The sequence below is a fragment of the Canis lupus genome, chromosome 32 (assembly GCF_048164855.1).
Source record: "Canis lupus baileyi chromosome 32, mCanLup2.hap1, whole genome shotgun sequence".
Classification (NCBI taxonomy): domain Eukaryota; kingdom Metazoa; phylum Chordata; class Mammalia; order Carnivora; family Canidae; genus Canis; species Canis lupus.
The window spans coordinates 38,810,450-38,833,006 of NC_132869.1; the positions used below are offsets into that span (position 1 = coordinate 38,810,450).

Genomic DNA, 22,557 nt, shown 5'->3' on the forward strand with positions numbered 1-22,557 from the left:
GTCAAGGAAGATGCCCATGGCCCAGGAGGTCAGGTGGAGCTAGAGACGGGGCGGCGGCTCTGAGGGCCGCCTGTCGGGAGGGGTGCAGGTGAGCAGAGGCGGAGGAGCTGCGGTGTGGGGCCCAGCCTGGCACCCTCGATCTTCTGAGGCCCCAGAAAGCGGATTACCCCGCAAAGCCCCTCGAGCTGACTTCCCAAATCCCCAGTAGTGCTTCTCTGTCCCAGTGAGGGTTAACCCCACCTACATAAGGCCCTCCCCCCCTGTCTCCTTCCCTGCGTGATCCTTCCAGAAACTTCTTACTGTTCCATTCCTCCTTGGGCTCCAAGCCTGAGCAAGCGCTGCCCCCACCCCAGAGGTGAGCAGGTCTGCTGAGAATGAGGAGGGTGGTGCCCCCCACACCAACACAGGGCTCCCCGCTCTGTCCGGGGTGGGGGGGGGTGCGTAGGGTCAGAGGGGCAGGGGAAGGAAAGGCAGTTTCCTGAGGCTTGCTGTGAAACCTCAGTAATAACAGCCCCCCTCACGTGTTACGCTCTTACCGAGCACCGGGCACGGGAACACTTCGTTTCCCCAACTACACCGCAGGACACGTACTTTTGAAACCCCTTTTCACAGACATGGAAACAGGCTCAGAAAGGCTGAGCACCGGCTCAAGGCTGCGGCCGGCCTAAGCCAAAGCAGGTCTTTAAATTGGGCTCTGGGGGCACCTGGGCGGCTGGGCGGTTGAGCATCTGCCTTCAGCCCAGGGCGTGACCCCCGGGGTCCCGGGATCGAGTCCCACCTCAGGCTCCCTGCCCAGAGCCTGCCTCTCCCTCGGCCTGTGTCTCTCCCTCTCTGCGCGTCTCAGGAATAAATAAATACGTACATTCATATAAACTGGACTCCGTCTGGGCTCTCTCCACACTCCCCCTGGGCCGGCTGGGTCTGAGGAGGCACAGACTCTGGCCTCGGGCTCCTCACCTCACAGCCACCCTGGGCTTGACCTGCGAACACGGGGTCTGGGGGCAGCAGAGAGGCCAGCCTGCCTGTGACCGTGAGGCCAGGTCGGGGACAGGAGGCGAGGCCGCCCGAGAGCTTGGAGTGGGGCTCAGGGGCTGCGTCCTCACGCCCTCCCCTCCTGCAGGCCTGATGGCACCTGGAGGGGACTCCACCTTGGGCCACGGGCCTCCCTGCCTCCAGGCCGGCCTCGCACCCTACATTAGACCCATTCCCCTGTGTGACGGGAGCCCCCTCGGTGCTGGATGTGCGGGGAGCCCCCTTCCAGGGTCCCAGGAACCTCGGCCCTAAGCAGCTCCCTATCAAGGGCTCAGGTGGGAACCAGGAGGGTGGAAAGCTGGAGCCACACGGACTACCACGCGCAGGGAGCCTCACAGCGTACGGACGCACACACGTCTGCCAGACACACAATTGCTCCCAGACACATGCCCAGCCGCCCAAAGAGATTTACAGTCGTGGGGGACCTGGAGTCCACACCTCCGCTCAGGCTTCGGCCTTGGATGGCCAGCAGGTGGAGAGCACAGGGCAGAAAGGGGGGGGACACCGGGCAGCCCGGGGGGGGGGGGGGCAGGGGGCCGCGGGCTCGGGGGCACCTTGGTATCACCGCAGGTGCGGCGGTTGATCCCCTGCGGAGACAGTAAAGATTAAGAGGCTCACAGGCCCGGCCGGCAGTGCCCTGGGAGCAGCGTCCTGGAGCGGAGCCGCCGCTGCAGGGACAGCTGGGGCAGCTGCTGTGTGACAGACAGGCAGGCAGGAGGCCGGAGAGGAGAGGCTTGGGGGGAAGGAGGGAGAGCACCAGGGCCGGGGGAGGGACAAGTGGAAACAGGACCCCAGGTGGGGACAGGGAGGCTCCGCAGGCGGGGGGCTGCCCCCGACATGGCCATTGCTGCGCCCAGGAAGGCGTCCCCGGGCCGCTGGGGCCTGGGAGAGGAGCCCGCAGGTAGGCTTTCCGGGCGTCCAGGGGCAGGGGCCTCGGGCTTTGGGGGCAGAGCTCCCGAGGGGGCGGTCGGAGGGTCTGGGGGGGACACCCCAGGGTGGCCTGGCCTGGGGCTGCCCCGCAAGGGGACGCGGCTCCTTCTGGCCGGGAGACCCAGGGTGCTGCCCTGCGGGAGGGGGGGGGGCGGCGGAGGGCCCCAGGAGGCGGGGGGGGGGGCGCGGGGGGCCAGGCTGTGAGCCCGCCCCGCCCCCAGGCCTGGGCCCCCCGCTGCAGTGTCGCGTGTGCGGGGACAGCAGCAGCGGGAAGCACTACGGCATCTACGCCTGCAATGGCTGCAGCGGCTTCTTCAAGAGGAGCGTGAGGCGGAGGCTCATCTACAGGTGGGGGGGTGGGAGGATGGGGGGATGGAGGATGGGGGGCGGGGTGGGGGGATGGGGATGGGGGATGGGGGATGGGGTGGGAGGATGGGGGATGAGGGATGGGGGATGAGGGATGGGGGATGGAGGGATGGGAGATGGGGGATGGAGGGATGAGGGATGGGGGGGTGGGAGGGCGGGGGATGGGGGATGGGGAATGGGGGTGGGAGCATGGGGGATGGGGGATGAGGGATGGGAGATGGGGAATGGAGTGATGAGGGATGGGGAATGGAGTGATGGGGGATGGGGATGGGGATGGGAGGATGGGGGATGGGCGTGGGAGGATGGAGGATGGGGGATGGGGGCGGGGATGGGGGATGGGGCGGAGGGATGTGGGATGGAGGGATGGGAGATGGGGGTGGAGTGATGAGGGATGGAGGGATGGGGGATGGGGGCAGGGGAGTGGGGGATGGGGGCTCTTGGGGCGCTCCCTCCTGCCCCGCGCCCCCCGGAGGATGACTCGGGGAGGAGGGACCCGCGCCACGTCCGGACCCGTCCAGGGCCTGCGGGGGCGCTGACGCCCGGGGGGGGCGTGGCCCTGCCGCAGGTGCCAGGTGGGGGCGGGGACGTGCCCGGTGGACAAGGCGCACCGGAACCAGTGCCAGGCCTGCCGGCTGAAGAAGTGCCTGCAGGAGGGCATGAACCAGGACGGTGAGGCGGGGGCCCCGGGGAGGCGCCCCCGGCCCGGGGAGGGGCCCCCGCGCCCCCCGCGCCCCCCGCGCCCCGCTGACGGCCGCCGCCCCCGCAGCCGTGCAGAACGAGCGGCAGCCGCGCAGCGCAGCCCAGGTGCGGCCGGGCAGCGGGGCCCCCGCCTCGGAGCCGGCGCTGGAGTCCCTGGGGGCCCCGCCGGCCCCTGCGTCCGCAGCCCCGGGCCACCACCACTTCATGGCCAGCCTCATCACAGCCGAGACCTGCGCTAAGCTGGAGCCGGAGGACGGTAGGTGCCGGCGGCTGATGGGGGGGCCCTGAGCACCCCCTGCCCTGCCCTGCCCCTGCCCCTGCCTCGGCCTGGGGCCGATGTCACCAGCCCTCCTCCCACAGCCGAGGAGAACATTGATGTCACCAGCAACGACCCCGAGTGCCCCTCGTCCCCGTACTCCTCCTCGCCCCCCTGTGGCCTGGACAGCATCCACGAGACCTCGGCGCGCCTTCTCTTCATGGCTGTCAAGTGGGCCAAGAACCTGCCCGTGTTCTCCAACCTGCCCTTCCGCGATCAGGTGAGGGTGGCCCGGGCCACACTGAGCCAGCGGCGTTGTGCAGGTGATGCCAGGGGCCCCCGAAGCTTGGCGACGCCGGCAGCTGGCGTGCGCTTGTCTCAGGTCAGTGTCAGTCAGGGATACATGTCTCAGGGACGTGACCATTGGGGGTGCTCACCTCTCTAGGCAGAGATGAGAGTGGGGGTGCACCTAGGGCCGCACAGTGCCTATGGCGCCCGAGGTCCCCCCGCCCCGACAAAGGTCCTACTGTCCCCCTGCACATGATAGGGCAGTCTGCACACCCTGAAGAGTGCAAGCGCGCGACCCCCAGGGGCACAGATGTCTCCAACTCGGGGACTCGGGGTCAGCCTAACCTCACCTGTGCGACCTCCCTGCGAGCTTCCCAAGGCCAAGCCGACTTAGGAAAGGGAGAAGAGGCACCTGAGGGGCGGCGTGGGCTGTCTGCTGAGCACACCCAGCCTGGGACGCTCAAGGGGACTGTCCCTGAGGCTTCCCAACTTCCACGGCCCCAGGCCTTCCTACATGTTCCAGCAGAGGCTCCGGACGAACGAGGAGGGTGTCTTGGAGCCTGGGCAGCCGGGCCAGATCGTACCGAAGCCCAGAGCTCTGGGCCCCTGGCCACTGGCGGGCAGAGGTCAGGACACGGCCCAGGCATCTAGGACCAGGGCCCCGGGGAAGGCGGCAGAGGCTCAGGCTGAGCCAGAGGTGTCGCATGTCACACCCGCTCCTCCCTTGGGCACAGGTGATCCTGCTGGAGGAGGCGTGGAGCGAACTCTTCCTCCTCGGGGCCATACAGTGGTCTCTGCCTCTGGACAGCTGCCCGCTGCTGGCCGCCCCCGAGGGCCCCGCCGCCGGCAGCTCGCAGGGCCGCCTGGCCCTGGCCAGCGCCGAGAGTCGCATCCTGCAGGAAACCATCTCACGCTTCCGGGCACTGGCGGTGGACCCCACGGAGTTCGCCTGCATGAAGGCCCTGGTCCTCTTCAAACCAGGTAGCTGAGTCTCCGCCCAAGCCTGGGGCTGAAGAATGGGAATTCCAGGGATCTCCTGCCTCTCCCTGTCTCCATCCACCCCACAGAGACCCAGACGGGGGCAGACTTCTTCCCCCGGGAGCAGCGGCGAGGCACAGGACTGGGCTCCCCCTGCCAAGGGGCCTGGCTGACTGTGGTGGGGGTGGGCAGGGTGGGCCGGGAGCGGGTCTCACTGCCGATGCTTTTCTCCAGAAACTCGGGGCCTGAAGGATCCTGAGCACGTGGAGGCCTTGCAGGACCAGTCCCAAGTGATGCTGAGCCAGCACAGCAAGGCGCACCACCCCAGCCAGCCTGTGAGGTGACCTGAGCCTAGGCCTGCCTGCCCATCTGTCCCTTCACCTCTCTACCCCTCTCACTCCCCCACCCTCACCTCTTTGACACCATCTCTGGTGTCGCTGATGAGACGGCCTGAAGATATGAGTTCACCCAGCACGAATCCAGCATCTACTGTGTGCCAGGCCCCGGAAGTAGGGACGGAAATGAGCATAAGACACAGTGAGAGCCACCCTCATCAAATAGTGAGGGCTCAGACACCCTACATCTCTATCTACGTATCTATACAGGTGTCTAGGACAGGAGTCCAGGCTGGAAGGTGTAACAGATTGCTGCCAGTGAGAAGGTGGGAGATTGAGCTAGGACAGCACTCTGGGGCCAGCCTGTCCAGGACTTTGGATGCCAGCCAAAGGCCATAAGTGATTTAGTAGGCAGAGGGGAGCCACTGCAGATTTCGAGCAGGAGGGTGTTGTACACAGAGCTAGAGTACTGGATATATGACCAGGGAGGGAAGCACACACTGCCATCATCCAGGGGAGTCCATGGAGTCCTGCTCTTGGGGAGTAGGAATGAAAGGGAGAGGACGGTTGTGGGAACCTCCAGGAGGTCGAATGGGTCAGACTTGGCACTTGGATGGAGGGATATAAGGAGCAAGAGAAGAGGTGATCAAGAAATAAAAAGGAAAGTCAGGAGGAAGAGAGTTTTGAGGGAACATGACGAGATCTGTTGTAGCTGCAGAGGAACATCTCGTAGGAATGCACTTGGCTAAGCCAAATGCCTGGACGAGAGCCCGGCCATGGCTGGCTTTGGGGGCAGTAGCTACAGGCTGAGAACGTGGCTGGGGGGTACGGGGGCGGGAGCCAGTGCTCTGAGCTGCCCCAGCGTGGCGCAGCACCAGCAGATGCATTGGAGCCTCGGCAAGGCTGACCCTTGACCCCCTCGGCATCTGTTGGCTATTTTAGGCCATATTATTTGCATTCTTTGGGGGGCTCTCAGCAGCTCGCTCTGAAGAAGTAAGCAAACGCGAGCATCTTCGAATCACCTCTAATCTGAGAAATTATCTCAAGAGGTCATTTCCCTTTAAAAAGAGTCCAAGTATATAAAGAATATACCGTGTTGTCCAGAAAGATTTCTGTGGCTTGGGAGCACGCGGGAAGGGCTGTCCCTTGACAGAGCATCTAAGAGCAGTCATCCCAGACACTAACACCAGTAGCCCTCCCAGGCTGTGCTTCTGTTGGGATCAGCTCCCAGAGACGTCTGGGCATACTGGTTTTGCGCCCAATTTCCAATTCCAATTCTGGTTAGGATTTCCTATGTCACTTCTACAGCAGCTGAATGCCAACTACATGCAGAACTGAGCAACTGAACGCTGAGAGAGAGGTTTGGGGTTCCCTAAGTCCATGTGTTTTAGTTTATAAAAACTGCAATACCCAGGAGGAGATAGTTTTCATCATAACTCAGAACACACACAGACACTGAAACAAAGTTCAATGAAATAGTATCCTAATAGCCTTATTTTGTAGACAGCAAGTTACTGTTTCTATTTTATTATTTTTAAAAAAGATGTACGTATTTATTCATGAGAGGCGCTCAGAGAGAGAGACATTGGCAGAGGGAGAGGCAGGCTCCCTGTGGGGAGCCCTATGTGGGACTTGATCCCAGGACTCCGGGGTCGCGACCTGAGCTGAAGGCAGATGCTCAACCACTGAGCCACCCAGGTGTCCCTATTTATTATTTTTTTTAAAGGCTGGTGGTAACCCAGTAAGTTTAATTTCAGAACCACTGGTGGATGAATTCCTGCAATTTGAAAAACAATTTCTCCACTTAACTTTCTAGTTACTTCTTCCTAAAACTCCCTAGCTCAGAAAAGCAAGGAACAAGCAAGAGATGCACAACTGCTCAGTGCCACCCACTTGGCACTTGCAAGAGAAAGAAAGCCCCCGAGTTGACAAAAACAAGTCCCACAGATAACTAGGAGATGAAGGAAAGCCTCCCACAGGCCTCCATGGGGGGAGTTGAGCATGGAGTTGCCCAACTTTGAAGTGACCTCCTTCATGTTGGGCATTGACCTCTGTTGATCCCTCCCATCTGTCCTTTCCCACCCCCCCCCCCATCTGTCTTTTGGCTTCACCATCCATCTTCTCTGCACTGGGGACCCTTGCTTGGCGGATGGTTTGATGACTGATTAACTCATTCATTCATTCATTCATCATTCAATAGACTCCACACCCACCATGGAGAACAAAGTGGGGCTTGAACTCACGACCCTGAGATCAAAATCTGAGCTGAGATCAAGAGATGCTCCACCAACTGAGCCACTCCAGCAAACTCCCTCTCTTAAAAAAAAAAAAAAATTTTTAAATAGTTATTTAAAACTGCAATTGTTTTTCTCCTGGATGAGTATCTCACCCACAAAAATCATGCCTCAATTTCAGAACACTTTTACTACTGGCTACTCTATCATCCTAGGCGGTTTGCAGAGTGAATTTATATTCTTATTCAAATATACATAGTATTAATCATTACATAATTATAATAATCATATATATGATTACTACATCCTATACAGTATTGATAGAAGTAAATTCTCACTTTACAGTCTTTGCACATAATAAGCTATTTATTCACTGTTTTTATCCCACTGCCCCCATGACTCATGCTCAGAAGCTGATAATAAAACTGATGGTGTCCTCTCTCCTGTTCAGGTTTGGAAAATTGCTCCTGCTTCTTCCATCTTTGAGGTTTATCACTTCTGAACGAGTTGAGCTCCTCTTTTTCCGCAAGACCATAGGGAATACTCCAATGGAGAAGCTCCTTTGTGATATGTTCAAAAACTGAGGGAGGTGGAAGTAAAATGCATTTAACTACTCTGGAAAACAACCTACCGAAGCCAAACGTTTGCCTGCCCTGTGACCTAGCAGTTCCACATGTAGGTATGTGTATTAAGCAGAGGTGTCCACAAAAAGATATTATAAGAATATTCACAGTAGCTTTATTCATGATAGCCCCTGACTGTACATTGGCAGTAGGATGGATTAATAAATTGTGGTATATTCATTTAATGGAAAATAGCAATCAAGAATGAACTACCGGGCAGCCCGGGTGGCTCAGCGGTTTAGCGCCGCCTTCAGCCCAGGGCCTGATCCTGGAGACCTGGGATCGAGTCCCGTGTCGGGCTCCCTGCATGGAGCCTGCTTCTCCCTCTGCCTGTCTCTCTCTCTCTCTCTCTCTCTGTCTATGAATAAATAAATAAAATCTTTAAAAAAAAAAAAAGAATGAACTACCAACACATGTGACAACATGGATGGCTTTCACAGACATAAAAGTAGAACAGAAGAACTTTCCCAGGCACAGGTTCTGCTTATACAAAGTTCAAGAACAGGCAGGACTAACCGGTGGTGGTGGAAGCTGGAATAGTGCTTACCTGGGGGGGGCCGGGGGGGTGTTGAGAGGTGGGGTGTTTGGGAAAGGGCCCAAAGAAGCCCTCTGGTGGCTGGAAATGTTCTTGATTTTGATCTAGGTGGTGGTTTCACACATCATAAAAATTAGTTGTGCCGCACACTCAAGATTTGTGCACTTTACTGTATTATGTTAAATCTCAATCAGAACGTGAAAAAATAAAAAATAAATAAAACCAAGAAAACAAACGTGTTAAAGGCTCTCTGTTGGAGGACACCGAAGGAGTGAGCACGGGCTCTTGGGTTCCATCTGGCTTCCATGCCAAGGCAGAGTCCAGGTGCAACAAAGCCAAGCCCAGCTCCAAAATCTCCCACAGGAGTCAAAACCCAGCTTCTCTCCAGCTGGGGTCCCGCCAACCCACAGGCTCTCTCAGTATTTCTCTTCCTGTCCTTCCTCGCCCCTCCATAAACAAAGGCGAGCACATCTGACTCAACACCAGGCAGCTACAGGCACTTTTTGAAAAAATAGATTTTATTTATTAATTCATGAGACACAGACAGAGAGGCAGAGACACAGGCAGAGGGGGAAGCAGGCTCCCTGAGGGGAGCCCAATGCAGGACTCGATCCCAGGACCCCGGGATCACACCCTGAAACGAGAGCAGATGCTCAACCGCTGAGCCCCCGGGGGTCCCCAGGCACTGTTTTAGAAGAGGACTCTCTATCATGTCCTAATTCCTTATGGAGAGTTGCTCAAACCTCCTCCTTTGCAAAGACAGACCCAAAAGACCTAGGAAATGATAGTAATGCAAAAAGTTAACATCCTTTGAGCACTTTATGACACACCAGGCAATGAGAAGGGCATTGTTATTCAATCCTCAGATTAGCGCTGGGACAGGGACCAGTCATCCCCAGTGATAAATGGAAAAATTGAGGCTTGGAGAGAACTTAAACCCTGGTGTGACTCTATGTGACTCTGCTTAACTCTGGTTCTGCCATCCCCCCACAGACCCTCCACTCTGAATGGCTGAATGATTCTCTTGCAGTTCCTGTCCTCAAAGAAGAAAATTCTTGAAGTCAAGAAGGAGATGGTTGTGTGAGAAATCTGTGAAATCCTAGGGGTTTCTTGCCCTTTGGCCAGGGTATGAATTCTCCTAGCTCACAGAGATATCCTGCCTTGATGGAAGGAGGTGGTTTAGGACACTCTGCCCTGGGAATGACAATAGCCAGACTAGTGCCCAGAGAGGAGAGTATGGCAAATGTTGCCCAGCTTGAGCTCTTCCCATTAGAGCACTTAAACTATTCTTGATCTTCTTTACATATGTATGTAAAGAGAAAGAGAGAGAGAAAGTAAGAGCGAGTAGAGATGAGGGGCAGAGGGAGAGAGAGAGAATCCTAAGCAGGCTCCACACCCAGCACATAGCCCCATTCAGGGCTCAATCCCACAACCTTGAGACCATGACCTGAGCTGAAATCAAAAGTTGGATCCTCAACTGACTGTACCACCCAGGTGCCCCATTTTCTTGATCTTCCAAAAGCATCAACCTTGTCTGTTATTCAGGCCATTTAATGTCTATAATGCCGTTACACCATCCAGTTCCCTATCACAGGTTTTATCCATAAGGTTTAAAGACTTGCATATAGAAAGCCTGAGCGAAGGCACTGTGGCATGAAAGGCGGCTGAAACAGGACCAGCTAGGCCCTGGACGTCTACCCTACCATTACCTATGTCTCAGAACATAGGAGCGCAGAAGTGGCCTGTTGGAAGTTTGTGGGCTGGTGTCTGGGATGTGTGAGCACAGCAATTCTACACTGGGAGACTGTTTGGGATCTCCAGGAGGAAGTCTTAGGGAGTTAGAGGAGGTATATAAACTGCATTATCTGTGGTAAACCTGGCATCAATACTACCCTCCCTCCTAAGGTCCGGTCCTCACTGCAGAGATGCCAGGAACTACATTTCCCAGGATGCCTTTCCCCCTATGGCTTGCTAACGGAGACAGGCACTCATGTGAGGCGTGGGCCGTAAAGGATGAAGTTATTCTTCTCTGGAGGCAGTTGCAGCCAGCTGTGTGGGAAGATGGGAGATTTCAGGCAGCCTTCTTTAGGATTGCAGTAGCTTCCAGGCATGCTCTTAACTTCAATCTTTTGGCTGAGATCTGTGTTGGCTTCCTCAACCTTCTATGAGAGCTTCTCTGATCTTTGTTTTTCCAGTTCTTCCAGTGTTTAGTGTTAGACCCCTAATTCCTGTATTATGTCCTTCTTACCTGAAATATGCTGAATGGCTCTTGTTTTCCTAATACAATACAGAACTCAGTTGATCTCAGGATTAATTCAACATTTTGCCATAAATTGGCGCACTGAAACTCCAACGGGTATCAGCTTTCATTGCACTTAGGGGTGTTGCTAGGAGAGGGAATACTGTGAAAGCTTTTTTGCCTTCAAAGCCATTAATGTCTTTGGTTATGAAGCACACAGAGGCAGCCTCTGTGGGCCTATCTGGGCCTTTTTTTCAGCTGCAGTTTTCAGATTGTGAGACAGTCATCCTCTTTCACCCTAGGGACTGCTTAATGGTAGGAAAGGCAGAGAGAGACACAAGGATGCCAAGAAATACTGTTCAAATTAATAAATATAACCTGAGAGTGGAAGCCAGATATTGGGGATGGCTAGTCCTCATCTGGTGGACATCTGTAGTTTTCCTCCACTAAAATTCAAGCTCCACAGGGTTAGGGAGCTTTGTTTGTAGCAATGCATGCAAACACCTGGGACAGTACCTGTGAGTGTTCAGCAAATATTTGTTGGATGAATGGCTAAAAGGCCTCCCAGAGCCGGGAAGTGACACACTCAACTAGGAAGCTGAGATGCCCACAGATTCAACAATCAGGTATTATATGTGTCTTATCTGCTTTTATGCATTTGGGAACCCCCAATCTCATTTAACCTGCTCACCCAATATTTAAGCAAGGACACTTTTTGTTGGGTGCTAGGGATCTAAGAGTCAGCAAGATAGCACATTTCTTGTCTTGCAAACTTACATGAGTTTTTTGATGCCACAAATACTGGGTGCTGTTGAGAACACAAAGACCTCTAACCCAGTTCAAGGTGGGGTGTGGGGGGGGATTTCCAGTAAACTGCCCTTTATATGGAGACCTGAGAGTCAGTGGGAGTTATAAGCAGAGTAAACCTGAGAAAGAGAACTCATTTTCAGATGTGAAAACTGACAACCAAAAAGGGCCCAAGTCACATAGTGGCGGAATGAAAATGACAACCTAGGCATGAATTCCTGGGACCTCTATTAGCAGATGTTGCTACTCCTTCGCTATGACAAGCTTTTTTGGAGAGGATCCTAAATGTAGACTTACTGTCGTCACTGTCCACCTAGCTCTAGGCTGATTAAATGGAGTCTTAAGAGCTAGCAGCTAGCATCTATTACAGAAAACTAATAGCTTGAATCACCTTCAATCGAATTCAGCGGAGTTCCAAAAACTGCTGCTTCTGCTCTTTGTCAATTTGGGGCTCAATCGTTTTCTTAAGCAAAAATCAGCTTTACAAACAAAAATCACTGCTCTTCCTTGGAGTGGAACTGGAGTTTGGGTGGGGGCCGGGATGGTCAGAAAACAAACCACACGTATCGCTGCTTCTGGAAGCTTTGTTCTTTAATGAGCCATGGAGTGACTTGTTCATCAAGCTGCTTTTGTGTAGCTATACAGTGCATGTTCTGAGTGACACAAACTGCACTTTATACAGGTGATGTCTTGCTCTCCCCCCCCAAAAAATAAAACAAAACAAAACAAAAAACCATCCCCAAAGGAAATTACAAAGTGCCTGTTGATTGCATCAGGAATGTAATCAGTTCCGTGGGTGAGATAAATCATTCTTTTTATAGAATTATTCTGTTAAACAGTAAAATGATATTATATTTCACAGGATATGTCCTTTTACAATACATAGTCTTTTAAAAATTTACACTCAGCATACTTATAAATTACTTTAAATCCATTAAAATAATATAATACTAATCTGTAATCCACACCTTTCCCCTAGTAAATACAATTACTCGGTTCAAAAGGTGCATCTTTTATATGACCTAAGAGGGTTGATAAATAGGTATTAAGTACAGATGAACACCAAGGTGATACTCCCCTTCGTGCAGTTTTCTTGAAGAATTTTAACCAAGAGACCAATAAGATCTAATAGATCCACCTCCATAATCATCATTTTGCTGTTAGCTTTTAACACCAAATCAAATGTGGGAGCAGTTCCAGAGAAAAGTGGGTAGGGGCACAGAAAAACAAGGACTCCCTCAAATATCAAAGACTTCTACTACCAAAGCTAGCATGGTGTCATTGGGGGGCAGTGCTGGAAACTGTCACAAAGTTATGGATAGACATAACACATTTGTCAACACAGAATGATTCAAGCCCCATGCCTAGCTTCCCCACCAAGGGGGAAAAAAGAGGAGAGGAGGTTGAGAAAAGCCATCTGGACTGTATTTCTTTTTAAAATTAAAACTCTCTTAACTTTGAACACATCCTGAGAATTTCTTCTCTACTTCACCAAAGTGCTTGTGAAAGGTACATGTTTGTTAGTTATAGTTAAAAAAAAAAAAAAAAAAAACAAAACATGGCCCATAGTCACTGAGGTGGGCCTTCAGAACCTTGCTGGACTCCTCCTTCTCTGACAGTGAAAACTCTATTGTCATGGAACATAGAAGTCTCCACTAACCTCCCAGCAGCAGGGTAGGAGCTGCAGTTGTTTTCCAAGGCATGAGAAGGTAGGGGCTCTGGTATCCCATCCCCTGACTTCAGGTCCCTCTGTTTCTGCAAGGTCCATATTGGGAACTCCATACCTCCTTTTGTGTTTCCAGAAGCCCAGAGTGGCAAAGGAATTAAAATGGCAGGAAGTACAAAGTGCATTATAAACTAAGCATCCCACCTCCCTGATCCTTGCTGTTAAACAAATTTGTTTCACTTAATGATACACGATGTAACCTTAAAATCATACTTCTCTGCTTCTATTACATTTTCCATTATAAGGGATACCTTGGGTTTAATGGGGAGAAGTGAAAAACCTGGCTTTGTTTGGGGCTGGGAATGTGTGATATGAACAAATTGCTCTGTATTTTGGAGCTTGGGCTCCAAATGTGGGGCTGCCCTGTTGCTGCCACCCAGGGATTCTGTTTGTGGCATTTGAAATCAAAGAAAAGTAAAAGAGAAGCAATAGGAAGCACAATTTTTACATATATTAAGTTAAACATCTTCATCATAAGTGATTGTACTACAGCATCACTTTGTGGTGACATAACTTTAACCACGGAGAGGACCAGATAAGATCAGATGGAAGAAGATACAGCACTTGGTTCTGACAGTTTTTAAGAGTTATGGCTTCATCTCTTCATCAGGCCACCAATACCTGTTACACTATCAGAAGAAAAGCTTTCTTCCCTTTAAAGGGAAGGTCCCACACTTGCTCTCCATTCTTACAATTGTGTGGATCTCTCCTCCCCACCACCCTCCATTCTGGCAGTTTGTTAAATGACTAGAAATCCACAAATCTAGCAACCAAAAAACAAGTATTTTTTATTTAATTTTATCCAAATTCAGGTTCAGGTCCCTGAGAAAAATTATAAAGTCTTTTAACATCCATTGCCTAGTTCCTATAAAGTGACCTATATGTTTTTTTTTTTTTAAACTGCCAAAAACTTATTTTGCAAACAAATACAGAAAATCTGCAAAAATTTAGAAGGGAGAACATATGCCAAGATATGTTCTCCAGGCCGTTCCCTGGGGCCAAAGGAAATTATCCAACAAGGGTAAATCTCTTTTTTGTATGGTATTTAACCAATGTTCTGGAGCAAGTAGAGGGTAGTCAATGCCCAGCAGGACACTACTCTCCCAGGAATATTGAAACAACCTGTGCAGCTTGGCTTGGGGCCCCGGGGCACCAGCAGTCCCAATTGGACATGACCATGCTGAGGGGTTGGGTTTTCCTCTAGGAGAGTCTCCAAAGTTCTGATTTTTAAAAGGCTTTACATTTATTACTCCTCAGCACAAACAAGGCGGTGGATGTTTGTGGGATATAAAATCTAACACTTACTCATAACCATCATCATTCTGGATATTTAAAAAGATTCCTTTCCCTAGCTCATTTCTGAAACCAAACCAGGGAGAGAGAAGACTCCTGCTACCTTTAGCTGCCACTCAGAATGATGTTCTAAGTCTGACCTCCGGGGCTTGACAATAACCACTGAGGCAGTGACATGAGGTTCAGTGTTGTGTAACAGGAGAGATTCTGTCTTAACAAAAGGCTTAATATTTCCATAACTTCAAATCGAAGAAGTATGAAAAGAAAAAATAACCAAAATTCAGGTTACAGATGGTAAAGACTCTTTTTCAGAACAGTGCATGTGGTAGTTAGACAAGATGCATTTAGTAACTTTAAAAATAAACATTTTCACATACTTATCTCAAGAAAGAGTATCATGTTTCATTTTCCATATATTATAAATAGCAAAAACAGATTTCTAATCCCACAAATGCTAAGAAGCTTAAAATGCTATTGTAGCTCAGGTGTATGGAGACACCCAGTGGTGAAAAAGATGGTCTGATTTTTCCCTCAACCCAGGGATAGTGGCTTTCAACCCTATCCAATGGCTCCTAATCTGTGGGAAGAAATTCCACCAGGAGGAGGGAAGCATAAGGTTAAAAAGAAATACGCATCCTATACATATATATTTACAGTAAACTTCAGTAACCAGAATATTAACAAAAATAGCTTCAAGTAGTTCTTGATTTATTTTTTCATCTATTTAATACTGATGGTCTGAGGAAAAGAAGATGATAGCTAGATGGTTATATTAAAATTTTTTCTCTTACTTTTTGGCAGCTTTCTGTTAACACTTATTCATGCAGTGTTGTATATGAATGTTTTAGGAGAAGTGATTAAATGGTCATATTATTTGAGTTTGTGGTGGAATTCCACCAGCAGATGAACAAGTTCATATGTGATCTTCAGTTTAATCTATACAAAGAGGAAAGCCTGGGTGGATTAGGTGTTTAGGGATCACCATGTCTCTGAGACACTTAAAAAAAGATCAGAGGAACCTAATCCTAGGACCAGGAAGTATGAAAACAGGAGGGCAACTGAAACTTCAGCCCATGCAATATATTTGGCAGGAACTAACCAGGAGTGAAACCAGCATTATTATGACACTGAATATCATCAAAAAACAAAACATGTACTCTCTGCTTCATCATGTAACCAGATGTCTGAGACATGCTCTGATGGCTTCATGGAAACAATTACTTTTTTACTTTCCTCAGAATATAACATGGAGTATTTCTCAAAAATCTTAAAATAGAGGGCTTAGGCTTTTATAAATCCTTGGAAAAAATTATATTCTACCCCAGCTCCTAACTATCCCAAAATAAACCCAAAGGCTCTTTTGCTTTCACGGTTAAGAAAGATTTATATGTTTTCTTCAAATGTCAAAAACCAGTGGTTCTCTCAGGCCCACCATGTCCCTCCTTGCCCACCCCCCCAAGTTCAACACCCATCTCTGGGAAGGAAAAGAGGATGGAGGAGAGACAACTATGAAGACCTCCACAACTGACCCAAATCCCGCCCCAGGTGGCTCTGTTTAGTGAAATCTCCAGTCAAGTACAGCAGCCAAGGCACAGCTGGCACCATCCCCAGCAGGCTTCAAAGAGGCCTTTCTGCTTTGGCAGGAGGCCCAAGAAATTAGCACACAAGTTCTCAGTTGTATGCTTGGGCAAGAGGCAGGACCACAATTAGGATAGACTATTGTGGACGAGGGGATGAGAAGAGGCCCCAAAGATGAGATGTGTTTACCACTCTGTAGCCATGAAGGGACACACAGCTGCCAGTTCAGACCATAAACTCGTTATTTCCAAAGAGAGCTAGCTGTTGGGTGGAGCTGGAGTCTGTGTCCACAGTTTTCCTGCGGCCAGACACGACTGTCCCCTCTGGGGTCTCTTTGGTTTTCTGAGGTGAGTTTTTCACATTCTTTAATTTTTGTTTGCCCTTTTCAGGGTTGAAGGTTCCTCTGCTGATGAATTGAGGTCTGTCTTCCAGGGATTTGGTCTGGCCCAATGGCCCTTCCATTCCCAGGGCCTCCCCAGCTGAGGCAGCTCGGTAGAATGGAGATTTAGAATAAATCTGAAATCGTTTTCTGGTCCCATGAGAAGATGCAGTGTTAGATGAACACAAAGTAGAGACTGAAGAGTCCACTGAATCCAAAGAGTCTTGCTGCTTTTTTAGCTGCTTTCGTAATTTGCTTGAATGTTCAGACTTGCCAGCTGCCTTCAGGGAGCTAAGGGCTAAGCTTCTCTCTAATCCAAAGAAGAGATCAAAGCTATAAATGACACTTTCCAATTCATCATCCCATAATGAATAGGTTTCACTATTCCCATGTGGTGGGTGAGCTGAAGTCTGAAGGGTCCAGGCTGACCTACTCTGTGCATAACTTGAGAAGTTACCTATTTCTACATATATCATTTGAGAATCAATCCCAAGAAATCTGGAGTTTGACTACACCATTAGGAGAGGCCTACAACTGTCACTATCATTTAAAATACTGCCAGGATACGTAGTAATTCTATGTCTCCCTGAGACATGCCAGGTAGTTAAATACCTCTTTTGGTATAAGCCTATCTCTCAGCAGGGCATAACTCCTGCCAACCACCCTTAGAACATGCATCATGGGTCAGTAAGACAATATATGTTGTGATGATTGGTTTTTCTCTGTGGTAAACAGAGGAGAAAACATTACACTGACAATAAAACTATCATTGCATTAAAGGCTTAGTCTAATGAACAATATATAATGGAAGCTTCACAAAGATCAGTATATTTTAACTCATTAGGACTTTGTCACCTGACAAAGTAGTCTCATTCTTGAAAGGATTTTGTCTTAGCTTGGGAATCTTTACTCCTTCCTTGCAAAACAAATCTGGAGTCTTTGTTCAAGTAAGTTCACTTACCTGATTTCTCAGAGATGACACCTTCAGACTCAATATTCAAATTTTCTGAGCTATCAGCAGTCCCAATGGAGGCCTCAGACTCAAGAGTTTCATCATCAGAGGCCCGGGGTTCCAGTACTAGCATCTCAAACGTTAGCTCCTCCCTGTAAGAGAGAATCAAGAAATCCACTAGCATTTGATAAGAAGTGGAAGGAAGACTAGTAAGAAAAAAGACCTATGATGAAAGCAATTGGAAGTAGCAAGACAGTAACATTTCCTAGTGTTCCCATTCAAGGTGATGATAAAGACCCGCAAATCACAGTAATGATGAAGGCTACAAATAGCAAAGGCTGGGACCTATAATAGAGCCAAGAGTGAGGTGGGAGAAGATGCTGCAGCTGTTAAGATATTTTGGTAAAATGAATTCTGGGCTGGTAATCAAGAGATCACAGTTTTAAACTCATACATAATGTACTAGCAAAGAACTTTCCTCTCCCTGGACTTCAGCTTCCTCATCCACAAAACAAAGAGATTACATGAGATGATCTCTAAGATTCCTTCCAGTTCTTAAACTATTTTCCATGAACCAGCACTAACTGGCTACAGATGATATCCTCTACCTTAACCACCGAGACCTCTGAAGAAGTAAAGCGTTGCATGACCTGTTCTGTCCTTTGCAGCATATGCAACCTCCACTCACAGCATTCTCTCTATTCCTCTTCATCAGGCACCCAATACCTCTCACTTGTGCCCTCTTGTGCCCTCGAGTCTTGGTACTTGGCTCCTAATCTGGCTTTCTCATGACTACTTGATGTCACTCTGATCTATGTTAATTAATGTCTTTGTAAAAGCTCACTTCAGTAGTCCACACCGAGCTGCCTTTGAGGCGCCTTTGTGTCACCTTTGTGTCGGCTACCTCTAACAACCTTTCCTCCACATTATGTGGGCACTTTCTCCAATGGGCAGATCTTAAGAGTTTGTCACTCCCTAGAAATATACCAGTCCACAACTGTCCACAACCTCCTTATCCTTCCACTTTTTACTCCCTTTCAAAGCTTTCTTAGCTATGCTTTCACTCTGCCTAGGTCGAATCATTCATCCTTTAATACTTCCAATACCATTTTCATCAAAACTGAGACCCTCTTTTCAAACCATTCTTACATCAGAGAGATAGCACTACTCTTGCCTTATCATACTCTGCACAACTGAGGCCCCGCTGCTTTTTTAGCTTGCCTAAGTTCTAGAATTAATCCTGGCAGGCAAAAAGTAGTTTAACAACTCCTATGTCTCCTAATGCATCAAGCTCTCAGACCTGGGATCCTGGAACTTATAAACAAAGACCCCCTTAAAATTTTGAAGAGTCTTTATTGTCAGTTAAGAATCAGTACACATACCTTCAAAGAGAACCACAGCATGTCCATCGCCAAGATAGGTATTGTTACCTACCCTTGCTTCAGTGATGGCAGAGGGCACAGAGTCGACTATCTGCCTCTTTCCTAAATTGCAACTAATTTCCCTACCTAGTATCCTAGCACCCACTAGATTTGCTGCCCTGACCATCCAAGTTGGTGGCCCCAGGGCCATACTGACCTTCCGATAATAACCTTTAGGGAGTTCTGAGTAATACCCATTCTTGAGATTTTTTTTGTCTTAGTCTAGGAATCCTTATTCCTCCCTTTAAAGACCAATCTGTTCAATGAGGCTGATGTAGAGCTGTTAGGAATCCTGGCTAAGACTGGCACACCTTGGCCCAGTCAGCCTTCTCCAGAACTGTCAGCTTCAGGTCTCCTGGCTCATGGGGCTTCCTTCGCTAAGGTGACAATTCTTCATCCTGTCACCTAAGTCCAGACAACATGTCTTTGTCATCTTTGTGTCCCTGTATCGCAAGATACAGTACCTGACACATAAATGTTTACTAAATCAGGAAAAATCAAGAGAGCACAGAATGAGGGAAATGAAAACAGGTAATAACTGGCTGCTCCCTTTTCTCCTGGAAACTCACTTCTCTTTCTGCAGGTTCTCAATTTGCTCAGTCAGAACCCTCTCCTCCTGCTGCATAGCTGCTTGCTGCTGTTCAGTGATGTCAGTCTCCCCAGCTGCTTCACTAGTCAAGGTCTCTTCTGGGACATCAGACACAGAGGGCAACCGAACTACAACAGGAGAGGATGGACTTGGATAGATTCCTCGGCGCAGTCGCCCCTTTCCCTGCAAAGAAAAATACATGTTAGGAAGCAAATTGAGTGACTGAATTAGTTTTATGTGACCCATTTAGGATAGCAAGTGTACTTCCATTATACCAGGGGCATGATAGGAATAAATGGAAACATTCTGCAAGGCCTCAGATATTTAGAGAGATACTGTCCATTGAACACATTTAAATTAAGTATTTCTTGAAAGAGCACTAGAAAAAGGGTACTTTGGTGGGTGGGACTACAGGAACAAATTATGCACTGAAGGAGATTCTTCATTTAATCTAAGCTTTATCCATTCCAAACGAAGTATCCACAAATGGTTATTTAAATTTAAATTAGTTAAAATTAAATAAAAGTAAAATTTTAGTTCTGTATTCACACTAGCCGCATTTCAAGTGCTCAATAGCCACAAGTGGCTAGTGGCTACCATAGTGAACAGTACAAGATACAGAACATTTCCATCATCCTAGAAAGTTCTCATGGACAACATTGCTCTATAACTTTAACCTTGGAATGCAGAATTTCTCTAGGAAGACTACAGAAACATGTCCTGAAAAGTCAGTTTCATTTAACAAAAGTCATTTATATATCACAGGATGCTAGTGAGAGAGATTCTTTGAGAGTACCTCAAGAAATCTTCTTGAGATCAGAGGGAGAAAAAAACCTTATTGCTTTCAAATTGGTTACCTTGTATATGACTTTAGCTTCTGATAATACCAGCCTAGGTATTTCAGATTAAACTTTCTGCTGGGAGCAACTGGACGAAACATAAAAAGCCCAAAATATTCTTGAAGGCACTAGAGAGCTAGTTAACAAAGCAAAAACCAAAGAGAGGCTAGTTCAGTATTCAGGGCTAATCTAAATTTAAGAAGAGGTGGCTGAGAATCTGTGTAGAGCTTTTGACAGACTACAGCAGGGGTTAGCAAATTATGACCCTGGGCCAAGTCTGGCATTGTGCCTGATTTTGTAATTAAAGCTTTACTGAAATACATTCATGCTCATTAATTCACACATTGTCTATGAGTCTTCCAAAGAACAATGGCAGCACTGATTGTTGCATCAAAGACTGTATGGTCCACAAAGCCTAAAATATTTACTTTCTGGTCCTTTATAGAAAAAGTTTTCCAACTCCTGGGGTAGAGAATAAAAACTGGAGTCCAGACCCACACAAGGGTGGACTGCTGCCGGGTAAAACCTCCATGTCTGACTGGGATCCCTGAGGTTTGCATACTAAACATAAGAGTAAGCTGAAAAAACAGTCCTTTTGGACACTGTAGCCTAGCTTCGAGTCATCTGAATGGTCCAGAACATTGTAATTCCTAAAACTGCATTATTAAAGTAATCCAAGATTGGTAATGCCCTAGAACCTGACAGAAAAAAAAATGGAAATATGCCTTGGAGGAAAGTCATATCAGGCCACAAAATATTTTTACAAATAGTTTTTCAAATATTATGTATGACACATAAAGTAACCCAGCACAAAAGGAGACAAGACAACGTAAATGAAAACTAGTGAAAACAACAAAACCCAGAAACCTTCAATGACTCCAGATATTGTGGCTATCAGACAGACTTAAAATAACCATGCTAAAGGAGATAGACATAGTTGAAACAGTAGACTGGAAGTCAGAAGAAAATATAAAGAATCAAGCAGAGAAAACAAAAGAGGGTAAATTATAGAGGACACAATAAAAATATCTACCATATGTAAAAAGAATACCAGAAGAGGAGGGATCCTATAGAATGCTGAAGAGATACTGACAGAGCATTTTTCAAAACCAATTAAAGATACCAACCTGCTGGCTGAAGAAAGCCTTCAAACTCTAAGGAAGATGAAGAAAAAGAAGTCCATACATAGATACAAGTGCTAAAAATTAAAGGCAAGAGATAATCTTAAGATTGATTGATTGTTTGATTTATAAGAGAGCAAGTGAGCAAGCATGCAAGAACAGGGGGAGGAGCAGAGGGAGAGGGACAAGCAGACTCCTCACTGAGCACAGAGCCTGATGCAGAGCTCAATCTCATGGTCCCTCAGATCACGACCTGAGCTGAAATCAAGAGTTGGGATGCCTAACTGACTGAGCTACCCAGGCGCCCCAAAGCAAGAAATAATCTTAAAAGTAGTCAGGAAAAAAGGTATACCTGCAACAAGGATACAAAGTTAATATTCAGAAATCAGTTGCATTTCTGTACACTCATAATGAAGTAGCAGAAAGAGAAACTGAAAGAACAATTCCATTTACAATAGCACCTAAAAGAATAAAGTACTTAGTAATAAACTTAACCAAAGAGGTGAAAGACCTGTACTCCAAAAACTACGTAACACTGATGAAAGAAATTTAAGATGACATAAACAAGTGGAAAATACTCCATACTCATGGATTAGAATTAATATTGCTGAAGGTCCATACTACCCAAAACAATCTATAGATTCAATGCAATCTCTATCAAAATAGCAACAGTATTTTTCACAAAACTAAAACAAATACTAAAATTTCTATGGAATCATAAGGACCCTGAATAGCCAAAGCTATCTTGAGAAAGAACAACAAAACTGCAGATATCACAATTCCAGATTTCAAGATATACTACAAAGCTGTAGTAATAAAAACAGTATGCTACTTGCACAAAAACAGACATGTAAATCAATGGAACATAACAGAGTGTCCAGAAACAAACCCTTGCTTAATGGTCAATTAATTTACAACAAAGGAGGTAAGAATATACAATAGGGAAAAGACTGTCTTTTCAACAAATGGTGCTGGGAAAACTGGATAGTTACATGTAAAAGAATGAAACTGGATCGCTTTCTTATACCATACACAAAAATAAACTCAAAATGGATTAAAGACCTAAATATGAGACTGAAACCATAAAACTCTTAGAACACAGGCAGTAATTTCTCTGACATCGGCTATAGCAACATTTTTCTAGATATGTCTCTTAAGGTAAGGGAAACAAAAGTAAAAATAAATACTAGGACTACATCAAAATAAAAAGCCTTTGCACAGTGGAGGAAACCAGCGACAAAACAAAAAAGCAACCTACTGAATGTGAAGATATTTTCAAATCATATATCCAATAAAGGGTTATATCCAAAATATATAAAGAACTCACACAATTCAAA

At 47.9% G+C, this 22,557-nt stretch overlaps 2 protein-coding genes across 12 annotated transcripts in view; one reads left to right on the forward strand and one right to left on the reverse strand.

The window, feature by feature from the left end:
- The first annotated feature begins 1,869 nt into the window (after positions 1 to 1,869).
- Positions 1,870 to 8,139, forward strand: NR2E3 (nuclear receptor subfamily 2 group E member 3). The gene is made up of 8 exons (XM_072808493.1): positions 1,870 to 1,933; positions 2,184 to 2,310; positions 2,894 to 2,997; positions 3,095 to 3,283; positions 3,388 to 3,563; positions 4,306 to 4,552; positions 4,784 to 4,889; positions 7,570 to 8,139. Exons 1-8 carry the CDS (start codon positions 1,870 to 1,872, stop codon positions 7,700 to 7,702), a joined length of 1,146 nt encoding a protein of 381 aa, XP_072664594.1. The 3' UTR covers positions 7,703 to 8,139.
- A 3,756-nt stretch (positions 8,140 to 11,895) lies between these two features.
- MYO9A (myosin IXA) overlaps positions 11,896 to 22,557 on the reverse strand; it is a 263,388-nt gene continuing 252,726 nt past the window's right edge. For all 11 annotated transcript variants that reach the window (XM_072809461.1, XM_072809467.1, XM_072809468.1 and 8 more), the window contains 3 exons: positions 19,241 to 19,443; positions 17,260 to 17,402; positions 11,896 to 16,608 (listed from right to left, as the gene is read on the reverse strand). In XM_072809461.1, the coding sequence (XP_072665562.1) occupies positions 16,145 to 16,608; positions 17,260 to 17,402; positions 19,241 to 19,443 (810 nt within the window). In that variant the 3' untranslated portion in view covers positions 11,896 to 16,144. The remainder of the gene's footprint in view (positions 16,609 to 17,259; positions 17,403 to 19,240; positions 19,444 to 22,557) is intronic.